Source organism: Odocoileus virginianus, chromosome 5 (assembly GCF_023699985.2).
Source record: "Odocoileus virginianus isolate 20LAN1187 ecotype Illinois chromosome 5, Ovbor_1.2, whole genome shotgun sequence".
Taxonomy (NCBI): domain Eukaryota; kingdom Metazoa; phylum Chordata; class Mammalia; order Artiodactyla; family Cervidae; genus Odocoileus; species Odocoileus virginianus.
The window spans coordinates 52,432,803-52,453,221 of NC_069678.1; the positions used below are offsets into that span (position 1 = coordinate 52,432,803).

Consider the following 20,419-nt stretch of genomic DNA (forward strand, 5'->3'; position numbering starts at 1 on the left):
TCAATGAACTTTTGATGAGGAACTACCATGTGCCAGGTGCTATTCTAGGCACTGAAAGGATGAAGGCAGATGGAAGTAGTGTGGGAGTAGAGAGGCATATAAAGAGGACTAAGGCATATGGCTGAGATGCTGGGCAGTTAACTCAGTAGGTCTCAGTTTCATCATCCACTTTTCAATGTGGAGATGAGAAAACTACAAGCTATGAAACCTTTGGGTAAGTTAAGTTCTTTCTTTCTTTTTTTTAAATCATGATGCCTGGATCCTTGCATCTTCATTTCCCATTCCTCACCATTTAAGGAGACAGCCTTGCAAACAGACGATCTTGTGCGTGGTGTCATCAATCCAGGACTAGTTGAGTGCCAAGAGGCACCCCTGCAGTGCTGACTGGTTTGCACAGTCCCAGGGCCCACTCCTGGATTCACGGTGGCACTTTACTGTCTCTACGTCACTCATATATCATCTGTATCAGCACATTTTCTCTACCACCTGAGTCTTTCCAGTGACCTATTCTATACACAGCTACTGAAATCATGTTCATACAGAGTCACTTGGAATTTAGAGACATGCTCCAGTGTAATCTCAATGAAGACTACTGGCTGCTGTATCCAGTCCCTCCCAAAGCCATACATGGCTCACTGTCTGGATGAAGAGTCTGAGGTCTTAGTGACTGAAAGTGAAGCTACACAGAGGAAAGCTATTCTCTTCCTTCCAGTATTCCTTGGATGATGAACTTCTTTGTCTCAATGTTCATATTTCTATTTCTGCTCAATTTAACTCTCCATGTAGCTCTTCTGCTCTAATCACACCCAGTTCTGAGCTATTTTCCAAATGCATCACACAGCTACTTTTTCCCCTGCTGCTTCCTCCCCCTAGTACACATTTTCTTCCCTCCTCTGCTTGACTGATTCCCCCAAAGTCAAGTTCAATAGTGTTGGTTTCAGGAAACCTCCTCTGACCCTTCCCAGACTCCCAGGGCATCCTAGACGTGGTTCAGTACTTATCTTCCTATTTGTTTCTCTGACCTCATCATTTGAATTCTCTCAGGACGAGGACGATATGGTACCTGTCTTTTCTTCTGTAATGTCCATTACAGAATCTGGCACATAGCAAATGCTTAATAAATGTTAGATGAATGCATCTCCAGTGGAAAACCTAGACAAAGAGTAACAGAGTCAAGCCCCATAAATGAAGAGGCTAGGGAAATAAGGGAACATGACACATACACTGGATTCTTCTCATCTATGTGTAAAATATTATTGATCCTTTAAATAAGGAAAAAATGGAAAGACAAAGAGGGAGGAAAGAACAAATGATAATGTATTCAATTTGCTGAGAGTCTGTATACAAATCTAGCTGTCAGAATACTGGAGGTTCTCCAGATAGAACCAGATGTAGTTCTGTGTACCTATTAGGAGTCCTACACATATTTGTGAATAAAACAGTTCCACGAATTTTCCAATTCTAGCCATATTCAATTAAACTTGGCATATTATTCAAGCATCTTTATCTGTTTCTCTAAGATAAGGAGGAGTTTAAACAAATGTAACACATAGATCTTTATACTTCAGGACAGATTATACTTTAAGGTGCTGGCCTAATTCAGTGGTCAGCAGCTGAAAAACAATACAAGAAACCTGATAATATTTCAATTATCTCTCCTTTCTCCTTGCAGCCAGCTATAAGAAATGGATGAGAATTTATTGCCCTTTGTGCTAAAGATCTCAGGAAATAAAAATCTGGAGGACAATAATGTAGTTTAACTTTTATAAGTAGTTTCTAAACTCTAACTGCCCACCATTTAAAAAAGAAGGAAAATAGTCAAATGAACAAGCAGCAGAAATGTTGTTTAAAAAAATGAAGTTCAGACCACTCAGTATCAGAGAGTAGTTCACATGTATCTTTCACAGTCAAGCACTCTATTCCTCAACATTCATCAAAAACAACAACCAACTTTTTTACATGGTGTTTTGTCACCAATTTTTATTTTACTTATTTTATGATTCCATAATTGTATCTCTATGTATTTCTCTATTTAGTATTTCACCAAAAATATTTGGTGAAATATTTTTGAAGAAAAAAGTATGTCTCATCTTGCCCTGAACAATAAGTTTTTTTTTTTTGTATATAGAATGAAAAATGCTCATTTGGGTAGAAACAGTATATTTAGATGTGTTGTTTTTAAAGCATTTAAAATCTCCATTTTCATGTAGTGCTTTAGCATTTAGCAGGCACATTTACAATTAACTAGAGTTTTCTTTTCAGGGATTTCAAAGAAAGAAAAATTGAAATCCTTATTTCTGTCATTTCGTGTAAATAACTGTTGGCTAGAAAACATTCAGAAACCTTGACTTTAATCCAAATGGCAACTTGACTAGGAAATGGTCAACACTGTTGAGTTTGACAAACAAGTAGTTAGAAGGAGAAGAAAAGCTATGAGAAATTTATGGGTAAAGCTGCTATTTAATGAGAAAAAGAACTGTTCTACTATCTCAAAGAGAATAAGTGATAAAAAGGAGAAGAGGGTGCTTGAATTAGAATTCTGAATTCCTGGCAAACACAGGCTTTCTCTTCTCAGCCACAGAAAGGTTTATCCATCTCTGGGTAGAACTATGAAACAGTGAACAATTATCTCTAGTTTAAAACAAATAACACAAACTTCCCATGGATAATATAAAATGTTCTGTATGTATCTTCTCCAGTCCTTGCAAAAACCAGGCAAGGTAATATCATGATGAACTATTTTGGTACACCCAGGCCCAGGTTCACACTGTGTGTAGGAGGCAGAACTGGGATTTGGCACAGGTATCTCTGGCGCTAAAACGCTTGCCCTTTTCTAGGTAGCACACAGCTCCCACTTCCACTGTCAGCAAATCATCCCCTTCCTCCTGAGCGTCTCCTCCAAAGGGCCAGATTCTCACCATAAACTGTCAATATTCCCAGGAGGCTTTTCACTTCCTGCTAAGAGGGTATAGGACAGGAAAAACATGCTGGTACAAGCCAGCTCCCAGGCCTGCTTTAAATGAAGGCATGATGCCTGGAGCTGCTGCAGTCATTTGTGACCAAGGAATTACAAATATGAAAAAGACAGGTCAACGTGCTGAAGATGATGGAGAAAAAAAGTAACCTGGGTCTTTGAAGGCCCGTCAAGCAGCAGTATCATTTCCCATAACAATCTCCTTTCAGACTTCTTGTTATGTGTGAAAAATGAACCCCTGTTTTGTTAAACGACTATCAGAGTTTTCTGTTATCTTCAGTTGAGAGCTTTCCTGTCTGATACACCAGTGTGAGCAGAAAGCTAACTAACTAGGTATTAGGTAACCAGTGATGTACTGAGTAGATGAGGAAGAATATCATCTCTTGTCCTTCCCAATTCCTATAGGTTATCCAGATGTCATTTTGAGGAGAGACAAATCTGGTTCGTTCTGAGACTTTTCTCTTTCCTCGTGTGGAAGCTTAGGAAAGGGCCATCTTCCTAGGGCCAAGATAGTGGTCAGCTCCAGACACTTTCCCTTTCAAACAAAACCTTTTCTCAGGTCAGAGGGGATACTTTCCCTTTCAAACAAAGCCTTTTCTCAGGTCAGAGGAGGGAAGTTTCATCCTTAAATAGTCACCCAGATATTCCCTGTTTCATTTTTCTTTTAAATATTCAGAGAGGAAAAACATAGGATCCTTCTATAGAGTAGATCATTCTGAGGGATAACATGAGCTCAAGAGACTATACACTTGGATACTTCTCTGTCTATAATATTTTCTCACAAGCCCTGTTTCTTTTCTTTCATTGAAATATAATTGACATACAATATTATGCTACTTTCAGATATACTACATAATGATTTGGCATTTTGCATGCATTACAAAATGATCACCTTGGTAAGTCTATTAACCATCTGTCCCCATCCAAAGTTATTACAATATTATTGACTGCATTCCTCAGGATGTGTAGTATATCCCTGTGACTTATTTATTATATAGCTAGAGCCTTGTACCTTTTAATTTTTTTCACTAACTTTGCCGAACTCCCAGCCCCTCCCTTCTAAAACCATACCTCTGTCCTCTGTATCTGTATTTTCATTTTGTCTTATGTTGTTTTTCTCAATTCCATATAAAAGGGAGATAATGCAGCATTTGTCTTACTCTGTCAAACTTAACGTTACTTAGCATAATACCCTCTAGGATCCATTCATGGTATTGTAAATGGCAAGATTACATTTTTTTGGATGACTGAGTAACATGCCATTGCATGTATACATCATGTCTTCTTTATCTATTCATCAATGGACAGTTAGGTTGTTTCCACATGTTGACTGTTGCAAATAATGCTGCAATTAACACAGAGGTGCATATATCTTTTTGAATTAGTGCCTTTGTTTTCTTCAGGTAAATACTCAGAAGTGAAAACGCCAAATTGTGTGGTAGTTCTACTCTTAATTCTCTGCGGAACTTCTGTATTATTTTCCATAGTTGTTGTTTAGTTGCGAGGTCATGTCCAATTCTTTCGTGACCCCCTGGACTGTAGCCCTCCAGGCTCCTCTGTCCATGGGATTTTGCAGGCAAGAATACTGGAGTGGGTTGCCATTTCCTCCTCCAGGGTATCTTCCCGACTCAGGGATCAAACCCACATCTCCTGCGATTAGGCGGATTTCTAACATTTCAGGCGGATTCTTTACCACTGAGCCACCTGGGAAACCCATAGTGGCTACATCAATTTACATTCCCACCAACAGAATAGCAGCACTCCCTTCTCTCCATGCCCCCTTCAGCATTTACTGTTTGTGGATTTTTGGATAATAGTCATTCTGACAGGTACCAGGTGATATCTCATTATAGTTTTGATTTGCAATTCTCTAAGAATTAGCTATGTCCCAGAGATCATTGTATTTCCATTTAAATTTGTCTCCATGTATTTTTTATTTGCTCTTTGATTTCTTCAGTGCTACACTGGCTATTTAGTAGCATACTGTTTAACCTCCATGTGGTTTTTTTGTTGTTGCTTTCTCTTGTAGCTGATCTCTAGCATCATATGTTATAGTCAGAAACGATGCCTGATATGATTTCAATCTTAATTCTACAGAGACTTATTTTGTACAGCATGAGATCTATCCTGGAGAGTGTTCCATATGTACTTGAAAAAGAATGTGTATTCTGATGCTTTTAGATGGAATTTGATTTATAGATATTAAACCCATGCAGTCTAATATGCTTTTTAAAGTCACTATTACCTTATTCATTTTCTATCTACAAGTTAGGTGATGCTGAAGCTGCTGGTCTGGAGCCCACACCTTAGCAAGGTCCAGCTCACATGCCTCAGAACAGATGAGAATCCTGAAACTTAGGGCAGGAAGGGACTTGCCCATGCCACACAGCTGATTAGTATGAGGGCAGCCCTCTGTCTGACACTGCAGCAGCTCAGCAAGTAGTGAAAAGATCATAAGGCTTGGAGTCAGGCTGATCTAGGCTCAACCTTGGCCCTGCTGTTTACTTGTTGCAAAGCCCTGGTAAGATCGTTTATGTTTTCTGTGCTCCAGTTTTCTCATTTGTAGAATACTGATAAATAACTCCTAACTTGTAGAAGAGTTGTGATGTGACTGGCATACAAAAAAATGTACAACAGTGTCTAGAACATAGTGATCAAAGCACACAATGTGTCTTCTTTTGCTTTTTTGACCAGGTTACCACTGCTATCAGTGCACATGGCTTTATCTCCATCATCTCTCTTCTGGGGCCTAGGCTGTATTAGCGTCCAGTGACATGTAGGGGGGGCCATTAACACAGATTGGCTAATAGATGCCTGATTAAGGCCAAAAACAGCATTTAATTTTTTAATTTTTTTTTTTTTTTTGCTGCTCTTCCCTTGTGGCTCAGCTGGTAAAGAATCTGCCTGTAATGTGGGAGACCTGGGTTCGATTCCTGGGTTGGGAAGATCCCCTGGAGAAGGAAAAGGCTGCCTACTCCAGTATTCTGGCCTGGAGAATTCCATGGACTGTATAGTCCATGGGGTCTCAAAGAGTCAGACATGATTGAGCAACTTTCACTTTCACTTCACTTTGTGAAAGGATTAAGAAGGTAAATATATTCTACTTGTGCATTTTTGGTATTTCTTTGCAACTAAGGCCTTTAAAAGAGCTGCTGATTAGAAAATGCTTAGATAATATCACAAATATTAATGGTAGATATTTTTCATCCCACGTTGGTTAACATAGGAACATTTTCTTTTCTTAGGTTATGATTTTTTCAGGTTAACTGCTTATCTAAATACTATGACAATCTCAATCTCATGGTTTTCAAGGAGATAATAAGAAACAATGACTTGTGAGATGTTTCCTCTAGTGAGAAATTTCCTGTTTCAAATACTGGCAAGCAGAAGGAAGGATATTTTTGCATCATATGAGGGTTAGATTCAGTCCACCTGGAAGAAGGTAAAGGAGAAAAGAAAAAAAAAATCTGAGGAATTAAACCTGTTAAATTGTGCAGTGTCAATGAAAGAGCTGCTTCAGAAATCTATTTAGAAATCACTGCTCTTGTATCTGAATCATTCCTGAGATACCAGCATCACCCACTTCTTATTACTGCAAACATAGCAACAGTTGCCATGCTAGCAAGAGATTCAAGCACTAACACTGGAGTCAGGAGGGAGCGGGCGGGGCTGGAGCTGGAGTCAGGGCGGCTGAACAGTGCAGCCTGTGCAGATTTAATTAGGCTGGTTTTTCTCTTTGGCCCTTGTGCCGTGTCCTGTCAGACATTTCAGTAGAGCAGCAGCAGTCTCAGAAGCAGCTTTTTTGGGACCAGGTCTTACTAATGGTCGCGCACAAACATCGCAGGATCTGTGTGCTTTGATGAAGGCAAGGATGGGTCTGGGCCCTCCTTTTGTTTATGCATGGAGGAAGGACCAGCGTTCCTCTTCATTTCCAGGAATGAAAATCTCATAAGACTCTTATCATTAGAAATCAGGCTGTTCATTGTCCCAATATGTCATTTCATCTAATTGAAAACTGAGAAATCTGTCACCATTTATTTAACAGTTTGCCGCGGGCGAATCTTTACAGGTTCCCTTCCTGTGGCTGGGAATTAGTTAATTAGTATTACAAAACGCTTGAAGAGGGACGTGCACTCTGGCTCGCCCTTTGGCTTACGGGGGAACCCATTTTAAGTTGCTAACTAGCACTGCTGAAGGAGAGAAAAGAAAATGAGATTACAGCATCAGAGTTGCCGTGGCGCGAGCTACATCTTTTAGTGCATATGTTGTAACCTACACACGTCACTCCCTCACCCTTTCCGTGCAAATCTTTTATGCTTGACAATAATTCAGGTCCTTAAAGCTTTAAAAAAAAAAAAAAAGCTTATATGCCAGTTTGACATACGTAGGGCTCTTCTCATATCTTCACTTTTATTAATTTCCTGTTTTTCATCACTTCCTCTTTGGGATAGAATATTTTGTCTGATGTTCTTTCTTTTACATTTTTTATGGAGAAAGGCTATTTCAAACTATGGGTTTTAAAGTCCAGGAACTGAAGGGAAGGACTGACATTTTTTCACGTGCTCCTAACTTGAACGCTGAATGCCTCTGGTGAAATCTCTAAGCCTCTTCGGGACAGCGGTCAGAAGGCCTCACCCGTGCTTTGTCTACTGAAAGCTAGGTGGCGCTAGAGAGCAAGGCAACCAGAACAGAGCTACGAACAACCGCTGCAGGTCCACAGAAGCGGAAAGGAAGTTCTTACATTGAGATCTAGCCCTTTTCAGAACAGACTGTTTCCATTTTTGATCGATGGTAGGATATCAGCAGCAAGAGATGCAGAGGACACCAGCAATCAATTTAAAGTCTTCCATCTTTCAGTTTTTGTGTGTATGGTTTTCATCTGGGAATTGTTTTATTTCACTAGTGTTTTCTGGGTGTGGCACTAGGGCTGTGGTGAAGAGGTTTTCTGTAAATATAAACAGATGGCTGTGCTTATTTTTTGACCTTTATGAAAACGGTTTTAACTTCCTGCAAGATCTCTCCGCTTTCTTTAATTTCCCCCCTTATTAGGTGACATTCAGGGACATAATGAGAAGGTGTAACAAGTGTGTTCACACCCTCACATCAACGTGCATAGCTATATATTTCCTCTCTCAACCCCGTACCCCATGACATTAAGAAATTCTCTGCTTTTGTTAATTAGAAAAAATGTATGGGCAGATTTGAGCTTAAAAAGAAAGAGATAAAAGGCAACTGACAGGCATCATGCCACGTGCTTAGATTCCAGCTGCTCTCCTCTGGCTTTTCTATTTTGCCAGCACAGACCCTTAATGAGCTTGATATCTGACCTTCAGCAAGTGAGTGTCACAAAAATTATACATCCCAGAGGTGAGAACCATCCTGAGGAAAAACTTGTCTTGTACCTAGATTAGGCTAGCAACTTCTTACTCTACTCATTATACAGACAATGTGAGCAAGGCCCATAGAATTAAGTCAAGTGAGTTAGGCGACTCTTTCTACAAGCTCAGAAGATGCTTGTGAACTGAGATGCTTTGATATACACTGAGTTCTTTTGTACACACAATGTTTAATAAGTAAAAGACAGTTCAGAAAGTCAAAGATGCTATCTTTTTATTATTTCCTTAAATTTATAAATCTTGAAATTGATATGTAGAATCAGCTAAAAGATTCTGGGCCTTCATTGTCTTTATGAGTGAAAGGGCAGTATTTCTTTTCATTTCGAGGATTGAAAACTCATGGAAACCCTCATCTCTGAATAGGTTTTTTGTTGCACAAAAATGTCGGCGAAAAGTTTTTTTTTACAGTGAATTCAATTGCCTACTGTATAGAATGAGAGAAAATGTCTGGTTTTTACAAGGTACTTAATTCAATAAACAAATCATATTGAAGTAGCTGCTGCTGCTAAGTCTCTTCAGCATGTCTGACTCTGTGTGACCCCATAGACAACAGCCCAGCAGGCTGCCCTGTCCTTGGGATTCTCCAGGCAAGAACACTGGAGTGGGTTTCCATTTCCTTCTCCAGTGTGTGAAAATGAAAGGTGAAAGTGAAGTCGTTCAGTCGTGTCCGACTCTTAGCGACCCCATGGACCACAGCCTACCAGGCTCCTCCATCCATGGGATTTTCCAGGCAAGAGTACTGGAGTGGGGTGCCATTGCCTTCTCTGATATTGAAGTAGAGTTATCTTCAAAACTGGTCCCCAAATATTTAGAAGGAAGGAGTTTATCTTTTTGCATGCTCTGATTAGTTTTTGCTGCTTCCATAAATGTGGCCAGGGAATCAGGCTGGCTTCCAGAGATGTGACTAAAGAAGATAGAGGGCAGGGTTAGGCCATGGCCTGCTGGTGAATGAGGCAGCAGATGTGGAATTTGTTTGGTTCAGGTTAGGCATTTATCAGGGCAGGCAGCTGATTATAATGGATTGTTATGAGCAGACATAAGCTGAGATAAAGTGGTTATTATCAGAGGTAGTCAGAGTGAGAAGGGAATTTTTCCTTCAATCAAAGGCTGTCTTGGCCATGGACTGAGTGAGCTATGTTCCATTGAAGCTGGCAGAGGAATTGACGGAGCTAGTTCAGTACTCTGGATAGCTCCCTGCTGACCATCCTCAAAGCCCAAACCAGAGGTTAGAAGTTTCTGCTTCTTAAAGATAGTTCAAACATGTTGGCCAAGCAGAGTCTCAGAGACAGCATGATGTAATGGAAACACTACATTACACTACAGACAGACCCACGTTCAACTGTTAATTACCATTTTCTCACTATACAGTTTCATTTAAATTACCTAAATCATTGGAGTCTCAGTTTATCTGGAAAATGGAAACCAGGAGGCCAACTTTATTAAGGTAATTCTAAAGATGAAATGAGATAATATTGTGAGACCTGTCGTGATCATTCATTCATTCCACAAGTGGGTATTTAGCACCTATCAGACCTTGTTCTAAGTCCTGGAGACACAGCGTCAAACAGGAGAGAAGTTCATGCTCGCATGACATAATAAAGAGCAAGAATTATCAGAAACAATAAGCTGCATACTTATATTTAAAAACTTCACATATAGAAACAGGATATTCAGATATATGATAGAATATAAAGTAAGTGTGTGTGAAAAAATAGAAGTGTGCAGAAGAAACAGACTTTCAAAAGCATCTAGTCAAATTGAAAAAAGTATACAATTTCTAGGTTTGAAGTAGATATCAGAAATGAATTGAATCAGAATTGCAATGAAGAGAACAGCATGTTAGATCCAGCTACCAAGGGTACTAGATAGATTTGAAGAAGTCACCAGAAAGCAGCACAGAGAAAATAAAGCGTGGAAAATATACTTTAAAAAAGAGTGAGAAATGTGGAAAACAGAATGAGAAGATCTAAAATACATCTAATTAGAATTCCATAAAGAGAGAATAAAGAGATGGGGTAAAGACATATAAGAAGAGGTGGTGAATGAGAGTTATTCAGAATTTATACAAGATATCAATCTTCATATTCTGGACACCTAATAAGTTCAAACCGAGATAAATTTAAAAAAATCCATACCTATATATAATATAGCTAAACTGTACAATACAAAATTGTACAAAAAGACAAAATTCTAACAGCAATTAGAAAGTCCAGATTAAAAATAAAAAAATGATGATTAAGTTCACAGATGATATTTTAGAAGCAGCAACAACAAAGGTGTGGAAAAGCATCTTAAAGGTGCAGGGAAAATTAATTAAACACCTTAAATCCTATATCTGCTAAAATGTCTTTCAGGAGAGAGGGAAAACAAAGCTGTTTTCAGATGTTTACTTCTATTAATAACAGAGTCATGTTAAAAGAATTTTTAAAGATATGTTTGAAAAAAAGGAAAAGTATCTAGGAAGATGGTGTAAAATGTAAGCATAATGAATAGTGAAAGAGTATATATAGGCAAATCTAAAGAAACCATAGCTGTGTGAAAACCAAAATAATACTTAAGACTGTGGAATCAGAAAAACTATGATGAAAGTAGAATAATGGACAGAAATATATAATTCAGGAGGGAATGACTAAGACTAAAATTCTCTAAGATCTCTCTTTGTTTGAGAGTAGGAAAAATAAATTAACATAAAATTTATTAAGTTTAATATGCTTAAGTTTCTAGGATACCCCCTAAGGAATAGAAAACCAGTGTGTCTATTCAAATAATCCAAAGGAAAATAAGAAAAGGATAGAGTGAGGAAAGAACCTAGAGAGAATAAAATAATATGATAGCAATGAATTCAAATTATTTCAGCAAAAACAATGAATTAATATGGCAAAAGGTATGAGAACCTCACAGAGAAGATTATAAAACCTAACTAAAAGATATTAAGGAACATCTAAATAAACACAAAAATACTACATTCAGGGCAATGGAGACTCAATATCATAAAGATGTAACATCTTCCCAAATTGGTCTACAGATTTAAAATGCTTGTAATTAAAAGCCTATGATTTTGCAAAAAATGCAAGCTGATTATAAAATTTATATGGAAGAGAAAAAGTCAAGAATAATCAAGAATAGGATGGGATGTTCCTTATCAGATATCAAGAATTTAATAATGCTATTGTAATTAAAATTGTATATAACTGACACAGGGATAAGCAAATATCTGCATGGAAAAGAATAGACAAACTAAAAACAGACCTATCTAAATATAGACACTTGATATGTGAAAGAACTATTATTACAGGTCATTAGGAAAGAGAGGATTATTCTTTTTAAAAAAGAGGAAAAGAAAGTTCATGGTCATCATTTCACATTTGTTCATCCTGTTTTGTTTTTACCTGAACTATATTTCCATCATCTCTCTCTTCAGTGAAAGCTTTCTCAACTAACTCAACTACCTCAACTGAAAGCAATCTCCCCTTTTTAAACACAATGGGAATAAAAGTGTCATTCCCTTCTCTCCTCACTCATTTCCAGCATCCAGTTCTAATCTTTGGTTTATTAAAAAAAAGACAGACAGACATTTATTACCCTAATATTGAGGGGGTGGGATGGAAAGAAGCTGGAATTAACTGGTGGTTTGTAACTTTTGGACAAAAACAAATTTGAATTTGATAAGAAGGTAAGGGTCAAAAACTCTGAGTGTCACAGTTGTACTCAAATTTCAGAAACACAAAGTATGGCATTCATAACCCAACTAATGATTCCTCTAATTTATTATAGTTAAAAATATTTAACATTCATCACATACAGTTCAATTATAAATGAGATACTGTAGGCACCAGAGAAAAAAATCCTGCCTTTAAGTAATTGTGAGCTAACAGGGAATTAAAAATAATCATAATACATTCTTTCAAACTGGGGTTCTGAAGAAGACTCTTGACAGTCCCTTGGACAGCAAGGAGATGAAACCAGTCAATCTTAAAGGAAATCAACCCTGAATATTCATTGGAAGGATTGATGCTGAAGCTCCAATACCTTGGCCACCTGATGTGAAGAGCTGGGAGAAGGGGAGAAAAGGAGATGGGGGCAGCAGAGGATGAGATGGTTGGATGGCATCACCTGACTCTAAGGACATGAGTTTGAGTAAACTCTGGGAGACAGTGAAGGTCAGGGAAGCGTGGCATGCAGAAGTCCATGGGGTCATAAAGGGTTAGACAGGACTGAGTAACTGCACAACAACCATCACAGTGCAAGACAAAATAAAAATGCAAAGTGGCACAAACTGCCGTGGCCATTTACAAGGCATGAGTGGGAAGGAGTTAGGTCCAGTAAAGCCTCTCACACGACACAGTGATCAGGCTGACTGAGATATTACTGATGGCTGATTCATATTCTTATAGACTTGGTGGGGTGGGGGGACCTGTCGAGGTTGAAAACTAGGATATGGGGGACAGTTAAACATGGGCTGTGCATGGGAAACAGGAGAACTTCTAGTTGTCTGTAAGGTGTGCCACTGGGAATATTATTGTTATTTTGTGCAGGATAATTCTTTATCTGGGGGGACTTTCTAAAGTATTGTAGGAAATTCAACACTTGCCCTGCCCACTAAACATCAGTAGCACCTCCCTAGTCACTGGGAAATATAAAAAATACGAAAACACAAAAAAATACTTCCTGCAGTTCCCAAAACTCTAGACTAATTTTTGAGAAGTGATGGGATCATTGTCTAGAACCACTGGAACATCTGATGTTCAGGGAGAGGTAGAACTGGAAATGTGTCTCACTGGTCATTTTGGGCTCTGGGTTCAGGATGACATGACTTCACTTAATTTTAGAGGCCATGTGGAATTGTTGGTGGTTTTAAAGTAGGGTAGTGATAACACTGGAGGTCTACAGAAGGAGGATTGTGCTGGCAGTAGAGGTTGAGTAGATTAGGGCATGGGGAAGCTGGGATGGGAGTGAGAGAAATTAGACACACGCATGACAAAGGAAGCCCAAGTTTGGACAAATGGACCGGGGGCTAACGTTGTGTGTGTGTGTGTGTGTGAGAGAGAGAGAGGAAGTGAGAGAGAGTTTAGAAAGAAAAAGAGTTGGAGCCATGGGTTGAAACGATTGTTGTGAGCTGGCAGGAGAAGGAAATTGGGGATGAAGAAGGGATTGGAAGAAAATGAACATTTAAGGAGCTTGAGGGAAAATTTCAGTATGAAAGAGCATGTAGGAGCAGTGGTAGACTAAAAAGGGGCATATTTGCCCTTCAGACACCAACCGTGGCTGTTACTGGATAAACATCTTGCTCCACAGCGGAGAGTGGACATGAGCCCCTCACTGCTTCTTTTTTTCATTCCTCCACGGTTTCGTGGTGCTATCATCTTATACAATCGCTGCATTCTGGAAAAACTATGTGTAAATTAAAATTTTATACCTCATATTCAACTTTTGTAAGTTGAATTGCATTCTAAGTGCACTAGGCAAGCTGTCTATTTAAAGGAATCCTCTGATAGACCCTTTTGTAACGTGAAAAATTAATTCCAAATGAATCTGTTTCACAGTTCCAATCTCTGTATCTCTGCTTTTCTTCTCCTGGACAGCTAACTAGGTCATAGCATTCTATTCTCAGAGCCCAGCCCCACACAAACACTAATTGGTTTTCACATCTGAAAGGTTGTGTATCACTTTGTCATTTCTAAATTTACATGATGCAATCCATGTACAAGATGGGAGATTTCATACTCTGTGGGAGGAGCAAGTGCCACATGCTTAGTTTTCCAAATATATCTAGAGACACAAAATATTTTAGAAGAGGCAGAACTTCAGGAGTGCCTTCCTTAAACTCAGATTTCATCAGTTTGGGGTTTCTTTGGGAATTAATGAATGCCTATTACACATGGAGAAAATATCTGACATAGTTTCCCACCTTGATACTTATTTTATAATGGAAGATAATAATTAAAAACAAATGTGGAAACAAACCAAAACCAAAACCCCCACCTAATCAAGAATTACAAAACTATAGACTGTAAATTTTATAACCCCAAAATTGAAAAAAAAATTAATAAATGCACCATTTTAAAGATATTGAAGGCTCTGGAACCCAAAATTGGGAATGTACATTAGTCAGCATACAGGTCAAACCTTATTGCTACTTAAGGAAAAAATCATGCTGGGCTAAAAATCACACCTTGTGTGATTGTAATGAATTAGTTAGGCTGCCTCTTAGATCAGACGTTGCTAGAACCTTGCAAGGACTTTTGGGAGAGACCACACAGGCATTTGGACTTTACTGGTGGCTCAGCGGTGAAGAATCCTCACCTTTAATGCAGGAGCTGCAGGAAACGCAGGTTCGATCCCTGGGTGGGAAAGATTCCCTGGAAGAGGGCATGGCAGCCCACTCAAGTGTTCTTTCCTGGGGAACCTCCCATGGACAGAAGAGCCTGGCAGGCTATAGTCCATAGGGTCACAAAGAGTCAGACATAATTGAAGCAACTATGCACGCACACAGGCACTTGGCCTTCAGAATGGTCTCCTTTGGTAACAGCTGTTGTTTCACCTTGACTCTCAGGTTCCTCTTTCGTTTATCCTATCAGTTGCATCAGAGTGACTGGCAGGTTAGATTGTAGCATCCTCTTCCAGCGTGTTTCTCAGGCTTGAATGTATATTGGACTCAACTGGGAGACTTTAAAAGCTTCCGATGTCTGGGTGACATCTCCATGGATTTTGGTTTAATTGGTCCGGGGCGCTGGTACTTGTCAAAGTTCCCCAGGTGATTCTAATGTGCAGCCCAAGAGCCACGGAATTCCAGGCTGTTAAATTCATGGCTCTGCTGGATCCTTGGGCTCTTGGACTTTAAGAACCTACTGATCTCTGGTCTCATGTGCTCTGTCTTTCATATACACATGCTGAAAAGACAGGCTTGGGAAGAGATGTTGAATTCTTTCCCTGACCAACTTCCAGGAGGCACTGGAAGAAGTTCAGTGAATACAAGTATTGGCAAAATACATCAAACTTCTGAAAAGTGACACCTCCTGTGCCAGAGAAATTCAGAAAGCATAGGGGCATCCTGGGTGAGAATTCCAATTCTGCTTCCTTAAACTTAGTAAAGTTAACTTTCCCTTTCTCAGCCTCAGTTTCCTTATCTATAAAATTGGAATACTTCCTTTCTAAGGTTTACGTAAATGACTATTCAAAATGTCTAAAATAGTGCTTAGCATGCCGTAGAAGTGCATAGTTATAGCTGTTTAAACAGAAAGAATACAGAAAATAATTAAAGCTTATCGACTGACTATGCTCCAAAATAATAATGATTACAAATTATTGAGCCAATTTATTCAATTATTTATCCGTGGAACAAATATTTATTACATACTGACTTCATTCCAATCATACTGCTAGCTCCTAGGGACACAGATATGAATCAAACAGACATGATTCCTATCTTGGTGCATCTTACAACTCAGCTAAGTGCTTTATTTCTGGAGGTGATTTCAACCAGTCCAAAGACTGAGCTTTCTAGAGGGGTGGTATGACTACAAACTGACCTTCACCATACCCTCACAACAGATATTCAGAGTATACTAGGCTGTTAAGAAATTTGTAAAAGCAGACAGACCAGCACTTTATCAGAGTTCCATAACTGTTCCAAAGGGCCAGGGAGGTATAAAAACCCTTACGAGAATATCAAAGGGAGCATCTCAAAACACCTGATGATTCGTGCCCACTCTGTTTGGGCAGTTTTAGGAGCAGTGGTGTGCCTTCTGGTACCTCTGGGTTCTCCTAGGCCAGGGAAGCTGTGTTCCCTCCACCCCCAGCTCACCTAGTGGGGAGTGTTGCTGTGTCTCCCTTCCACACAGCCGTCTATGTGATGTAAGTTGTGACTTACCTACATTATGGGAACTTGCATCTTTTGTTTGCGTCTGTTAGCATTTTTCAACCAATCACTTTCTCTTTTGACAATACTGCCTCTCCCAATCACAATCCTAACAGCTGGTATTATTATCTATGTATTAGGTATAAGGGGCTTCCCAGGTTGCTCTGTGGTAAAGAATCTGTCCATCAAGCAAGAGATGGGGTTTGATCCCTGGGTTGGGAAGGTCCTCTGGAGAAGGAAGTGCAATTCACTCCAGTATTCTTGCCTGGAGAATCCCACAGAGAAGCCTGTGGGCTACAATCCAAGGGGTCACAAAGAGTCAGACAGGACTTCGTGACTAAACTGTCACTCACCATTAGGTGTAAGACTTAGGTAACTTGCCCAAGGTCACTTAACTGAGTTGTTAAGAGACAAGGCCAAGACTGAATCTCAGATCTGTCTGACCCAAGAGCTCATTGTTTTAACCTCTGCCTCAATGGACAAGTCTCAGGTGAGTATGCTTTGGAAATACCAAAATCTGGCTCTTCAGAGAATTAATTTTAAAACACAAGTAAACAAAAGGAGAGCAGGTGGAGCTAGAAGATGACGCTGGGACTCAACCTAATCTAATATTGGCCTATGAGCTCCTTATGAAATGATGCGAGAGACTGGAATCCAATAAAGAATTGTGTCCAATTTGCCTTGTTATCAATCAGACCTCCTGATACTTAATTTCATGACGTTCCATAGATTAAAGTCTAAGTGATTAAGGTTCCCACCTCTTCAGAGCTGTAGCTGCAACTCTTTTGTCAAACCAGGAATGTAATAACTATAGCTAAAAAGGCAATAGTAGCAATTTGTAGAGGGTACAAGACCCTTGCTAAAACTAGATAATCTTTCCCCACCTTCAGGATAAAAATCTTGACAGAATGTGTGGATGTGCATATGTGTGTGTAAGTGCACGTGTGTAATGGCTTATGTGCAAATGCTCTTGGGTGTGTGTAGACAGACAGAGATTTTTGAGCTAGCCTTTTCTGATTCTCCATAGGTTGCAGCATACACTTTGAAAGGTATCTATCCAGCTCACTGTAACTGCTTTTATTGGTCCCTATCCCAATCAGGTCACTGCCAACCACGTTTACAGAATGAAATATGACCCCATCTCCATTCCAACCACATTTGTTTAGACTAGACGTGGTCATATGATCCAAAGGGACCAATCATATTTTCTCTCATGGCTGACTGTACTTATCATTCTGCTTTTTGTGTTTATGCCCTTTGCATATGACTTTGTAGGACCTCCCACTAGAGGGTGAGTATGTTTTGTCTCCCCGTCAACGTGAGACTCAGTCCTGTGACTCGCCCATGGACTGCCAGAGGATACAGGAGACTGTCTAGTGGAGACTGGGGCACGTAATGGCAGTCTGCTGTGGAAGAAGGCTGAGCTCATCTTTCCTCTTTTTCTCACCTGCCCCTTTGCTTAAACTTTTTTGTGGCTTTTTTCTTTCATTGAGGTGAAGTTCACATAACAGAAAATTAACCATTTTAAAGTGAACAAGTCAGGGGCATTTAGTACATTCAAAATATTTTGCAACCACCACCTCTAATTCCAAAATATTTTCATCGTCCCCAAATAGAACCCCGTATCCGAGAAGCAGTGTTTCCTGATTTTCCCCTTCTCTACCCAGATCCTGGCAACCACCAGTCTTTTCATCTTTATGGATTTACCTATTGCTCTTGACTGAATTGTGTCTCCCTCCCTCCAATTTCATATGTTGGAGCCCTAACGCCTCACGTGACTGTATTTGAAATAGGGCCTTTGCAGAGGTGAATAGGGTGAAATGAAGTCAAAAGAATGAAGCCCTTGATCTGACAGAATTGGTGCCCTTAAAAAAAGATTAAAAGACTCCAGAGCTCTCTCTGCCATGTGAGTGTGAGGTGAGAAGGTGACCATCAGTAAGCTAGGAAAATGGCCAACTGTAAGTCCCACTGGAACCCAACCATGCTGGTACCCTCATCTTAGATTTCTAGCCTCCATGGTAAGAAAATAAATTTCTGCTGCTTAAACCATTCAATCTATGATATTTTGCTAGAGACTCCTAAATACACTTTACTCTGGATATTTGTATAAATACAGTCATACAATGTAGGATCTTTGTCCCTTTCCTTTATTTAGCATGTTTTCAGAGTTCCTCCCTGCTGCAGTATGCATCACTACATCATTCTTATTAATACTGAGTAATGTTCTAGTGTATGGATACCACTTTTTTTTTCCATTTATTTTTATTAGTTGGAGGCTAATTACTTTACAATATTGTAGTGGTTTTTGCCATACATTGACATGAATCAGCCATGGATTTACATGCATTCCCCATCCTGATCCCCCCTCCCAGCTCCCTCTCCACCTGATCCCTCTGGGTCTTCCCAGTGCACCAGGCCCGAGCACTTGTCTCATGCATCCAACCTGGGCTGGTGATCTGTTTCACTCTTGATAGTATACATGTTTCAATGCTGTTCTCTCTAAACATCCCACCCTCGCCTTCTCCCACAGAGTCCAAAAGTCTGTTCTGTATATCTCTGTCTCTTTTTCTGTTTTGCATATAGGGTTATCGTTACCATCTTTCTAAATTCCATGTGTATGTGTTAGTATACTGTATTGGTCTTTATCTTTCTGGCTTACTTCACTCTGTATAATGGGCTCCAGTTTCATCCACCTCATTAGAACTGATTCAAATGAATTCTTTTTAATGGCTGAGTAATACTCCATGGTATATATGTACCACAGCTTCCTTATCCATTCGTCTGCTGATGGACATCTAGGTTGCTTCCATGTCCTGGCTATTATAAACAGTGCTGCGATGAACACTGGGGTGCACGTGTCTCTTTCAGATCTGGTTTCCTCGGTGTGTATGCCCAGGAGTGGGATTGCTGGGTCATATGGCAGTTCTAATTCCAGTTTTTTAAGATATCTCCACACTGTTCTCCATAGCAGCTGTACTAGTTTGCATTCCCACCAACAGTGTAAGAGGGCTCCCTCTTCTCCACACCCTCTCCAGCATTTTTTGCTTGTAGACTCTTGCATAGCAGCCATCCTGACTGGCGTGTAATGGTACCTCATTGTGGTTTTGATTTGCATTTCTCTGATAATGAGTGATGTTGAGCATCTTTTCATGTGTTGATACCACTTTTTTTATCTGTTCTTCTGTCGAAGGATATTTGTGCGTGTGTGTTTTTTGCCCCCACCTTTTGGCTATTGCGAATAGTGCTGCTATAAACATTTGAGTACAGGTATTTGAGTATTTGTTTTCAATTCTTTTGGGAATATATCTAAGGGTGGAATTGCTGGGCCATATGGTAATTCTCAGAACACTGAAATTTTGGTGGTCAGATTTTCAGAGCTATTTCTTGATTTCTACACAGAAATTCTTCCTTGAATTCCATAAGAAACTCTCAGAATACTTTCAACACATTCCTTTTGCTGCTGTAGCTAGACAATTCTTGCTTCGGCAATGGTTAACTTGAAGCTTAGAGAACCTAAACTAATGGACAACAAAATTTCTACATTTTGGTCAAAATACTAGAAGAAAACAGGCGCAAAATTCCCCTTTTGAAGTCTGCCACAGGGGTGGTAAATCCCTTGCAGATATTAATCAAGTCAGGTGAGTATGTTGGGAAGACCCTGGAATCTGACTTGACTGTTTAACTGTTGCCTAGATTACCACTTACCTTTGCGACCAGGCAGCATAGGACCTTGCATTTAGAGCATATTCCAGTTCAAAACGACTTCGTAAAGCTGCCACATGGCTCCGGCCAGGCCCTCCGCGGTTCACCAGACAATCAGAAGAAGAGGAAGGTGAGAGAGACCCGCTGCTGTTACTTGAAGCAGGAGACATCAGCTGAATGAAGGAGGGGCCGTTTCAATCATTTAATAAATCCAACAGGCTTAAAGGCATAGTATTATAAAATGTAGACTTATTTTAACTTTCTATTCCAGGATTTCTCGTATTTTAATTTCTATTCAGCTCAGCTTGCTTCAGGCCTTTCCTTTCAGCCTCTGATGGCAACACTCGGCTTAATTTGCTTTTTTTGACCCAGTTATATGCTGAGAACTGACCCATAAAACTTATGCTTTTCTTTCTCAAAATACAGTAGGCTCAAGTCAGATTCATAAAACAGATAGAAGATTATTATTTAATGGTTAAAAGATTCTCT

General features: G+C 39.6%; 1 protein-coding gene across 3 annotated transcripts in view; it reads right to left on the reverse strand.

The window, feature by feature from the left end:
* TNNI3K (TNNI3 interacting kinase) overlaps nucleotides 1-20,419 on the reverse strand; it is a 341,514-nt gene that overhangs the window by 42,188 nt on the left and 278,907 nt on the right. For all 3 annotated transcript variants that reach the window (XM_070467925.1, XM_070467926.1, XM_020877709.2), the window contains one exon: nucleotides 19,934-20,103. In XM_070467925.1, the coding sequence (XP_070324026.1) occupies nucleotides 19,934-20,103 (170 nt within the window). The remainder of the gene's footprint in view (nucleotides 1-19,933; nucleotides 20,104-20,419) is intronic.